At 41.2% G+C, this 2,675-nt stretch overlaps 1 protein-coding gene across 1 annotated transcript in view; it reads right to left on the bottom strand.

Moving 5' to 3' along the window:
• Positions 1–2,675, bottom strand: part of FBXO18 (F-box protein, helicase, 18) — a 45,913-nt gene that overhangs the window by 32,179 nt on the left and 11,059 nt on the right. Inside the window, exon 3 of the mRNA XM_012664904.1 lies at positions 1,868–2,023. Within this exon, the coding sequence (XP_012520358.1) occupies positions 1,868–2,023 (156 nt within the window). The remainder of the gene's footprint in view (positions 1–1,867; positions 2,024–2,675) is intronic.

The following is a 2,675-nucleotide window of genomic DNA, read 5'->3' as shown; positions in this document are numbered from 1 at the left end:
TCAAACTCCTGGGCTCAAGCGATCCTCCTGCCTCAGCCTCCGAGTAGCTGGTGGTGTGCACCACCACGCCCGGTTAATTTTTCTATTGTTTGTAGAGACGGGGTCTCACTATATTGCTCAGGCTAGTCTTGAACTCCTCGCCTCCAGTGATCCTCCCACCTCGGCCTCCCAAAGTGCTGGGATTACAGGCATGAGCCACCGTACCTGGCCCCCTGGCTCATTTTCTGTCAAATAATTCTCTTTCAAACCAAGATTCTTTGTGCTTCTGTATCTGTTAGTGCATGTAAAATCTAGCCACCTCCTTATGGTGTCAAAGCTTAAAATATAATAGATACACTTTTTAAAAAAAGAATTATAAAAGTTACCCTTTACAGGAGATGGTCAAGAGAGAATAAAACCAGTTCCCACCAGCACCATGTTTTTACAAGTCCTAAAAATACTCAAGTAAACTGCAGTATCAAATGTCAGAATTGCACTTAACATTTCCTTTAAGCTTGAAGATATATAAAAGCAAGACACGAGTGAACAGAACTGGTATAGTTTACATTTTCTATTATTATTCCTCCCCAGCCCCCAGCTTCTTTAGAAATCACCCTTCCAAATTTCAGTCAATTCTTTCAAGGCTTAATATAAGGTTTAAAAAAAAAAAAAAGACTTTCAGGTACGTAGAGAAACCCAAATGGTGACTTCACACATCACCACGGCATTTTCAGACTCCTAAAAATTATTTTAAAATGCCAATGAAGTAGTTAAACATCTTATCAATATACATAATACACATGGTTCCTTTCTAAATGGCTGCAGCCAAAATTCTCACTTTGGAAAATAAGAGAATGGACCGACACTAGGTTTAGTCTCTAATAGAATTTACGAAACTGAAACTCCTACTTTTTCTATATTAGGAAAAAAAATTATAACTGCTTCTAGGGCAACCTGATAGAAACCTAGAGTTTGACGTCAGTATGGCCAGGGTTTAATCTTGGTATTTTCTAATTGTCACATCCAGCCACCCCCACAGTCATTCAGAGCCTGCCACCTGCTCAGAGCTGACACATGGCACGAGCTAAACATCAGACAGAGTTCAAGAAAGTTTCAGACAGCCTCGTACAACTGGCTGTGGCAGTTCCCCAAAGTGAGAAACACACATATTACTTAAAGACTAGTTAATAGTTGAGTTGGACTCTGCAATTAGATACATCAGAAGAAAATAAGGCAATCCAGATGATTCTACCAGGTGTTAACAAAACTAGGAATTCGTGTGGCACGTAGAAGGAGAATAGGAGACTCAACCTGCTGGGAGTGGGACTCTCACGTGGTGACAGCAAGTGTGAGCCTGAGTCCATCACAGCATCTGGGGGTCCCGAGAATGGGTGTGACACGGAAATGACCATGTACAAGAAAAGTAACTTAATGACACATGTCCCAGCTGATTTGGAAGAGAGAAAACCTGCAGTCCCGGAGAAGGGTTCCTGCAGTGGTCTAGGCACTAGGTGACAAACAGCTCAGGAAAGATCATCACACGTGGACCTAGTGACAAACTGGACCAAGACAACTAATGAAAAGCCCAGTAATCACAGTGTTTCTGGACTGGAATGAAGGTGATACTGACCTATGTCTTCTGTCGCTTTGTAATTACACAAGCTAACGAGACTCCATCTATCACATTCTCCCAGGGCTTTTACCAGCCACTGTGACTGGATGGAATTTTCATGGAAAATTCACGAATAACGAAAAAGGTGTCAAACTATTGCAACAGGACTACAAAATCACAGCAGCAACATTTACAAATGCTTTTAAACTGGGAGATACTCAAAGGCTGCACACACTACAGATTTTGAAATGCAAGATGCTTTTTTGGAAGACATACCCCTACTCCCTCTTTTCGTTCTGGGTTTAGGATACAGTCCATGGTTCGGGTCTCTGCTTGTCCATCTTTGACCGAACGGCTGGGACGCAGACAAATGACTCAGAGCCAAATGCTGGCAGTCGATGGCGGTAAGATGCTTCCGCTTAAACGGTCTCACTGTTTTGTACCAATGGGCAAAAGAAACGGGACACTCGTTAGTGGTCACTAATTCTACAAGCCAGCCAGCAGGTTACCCCCAACTTTCTGTATAGTGACCAATGATTTTGTGGATCACCCCAGCCAGCCTTTTCCCTCTGCACATTAGCCTGCCAACTTTTAGTCATTTCACAGTTTCTTGGCATTTCTTCCTTAGAATTTAAGAAAGAATCCTAAAATGACATTTTAAGATCCTTAGATGACTTTTTTTTAACTTATACTTTCTAGAAGTCTTGATCATGAATGATCATGAATGATCATGAAATGCTCATTCAAAAAGAAGCCGCCACTAGTGGATAAATTGTGATTTGGCATCTTTTCCTTAACTTTGTTCAGACCATTTATGTTCTTGTAACAACCACAAATATTTAAGAGTTAGCTACAGCTTTTTAAAAAATAAAAAACTTGTATAACTTTTTTTGGTCAAATGGTTAAGGTGTTTTTTTCTTAAATTGCTGTAAAAAACACACAACACAAAAGAGTTGGCTCACAATCCCCTGCACATACCAGCTTCTCCAAGTCTCAGAAGCAAAACGCAGTGGTTAACGGAATAGGCTATGAATTCCTGGCGACAAGGACCATACTGTATAGTCACAGCCCCCAGGTGTCTCAG

This window comes from Propithecus coquereli, unplaced genomic scaffold, assembly GCF_000956105.1.
Source record: "Propithecus coquereli isolate 6110/MARCELLA unplaced genomic scaffold, Pcoq_1.0 Scaffold94, whole genome shotgun sequence".
Lineage (NCBI taxonomy): Eukaryota > Metazoa > Chordata > Mammalia > Primates > Indriidae > Propithecus > Propithecus coquereli.
The sequence above is the reverse complement of the archived record's forward strand: the minus strand, read 5'-3'. Positions and strand labels throughout refer to the sequence as shown.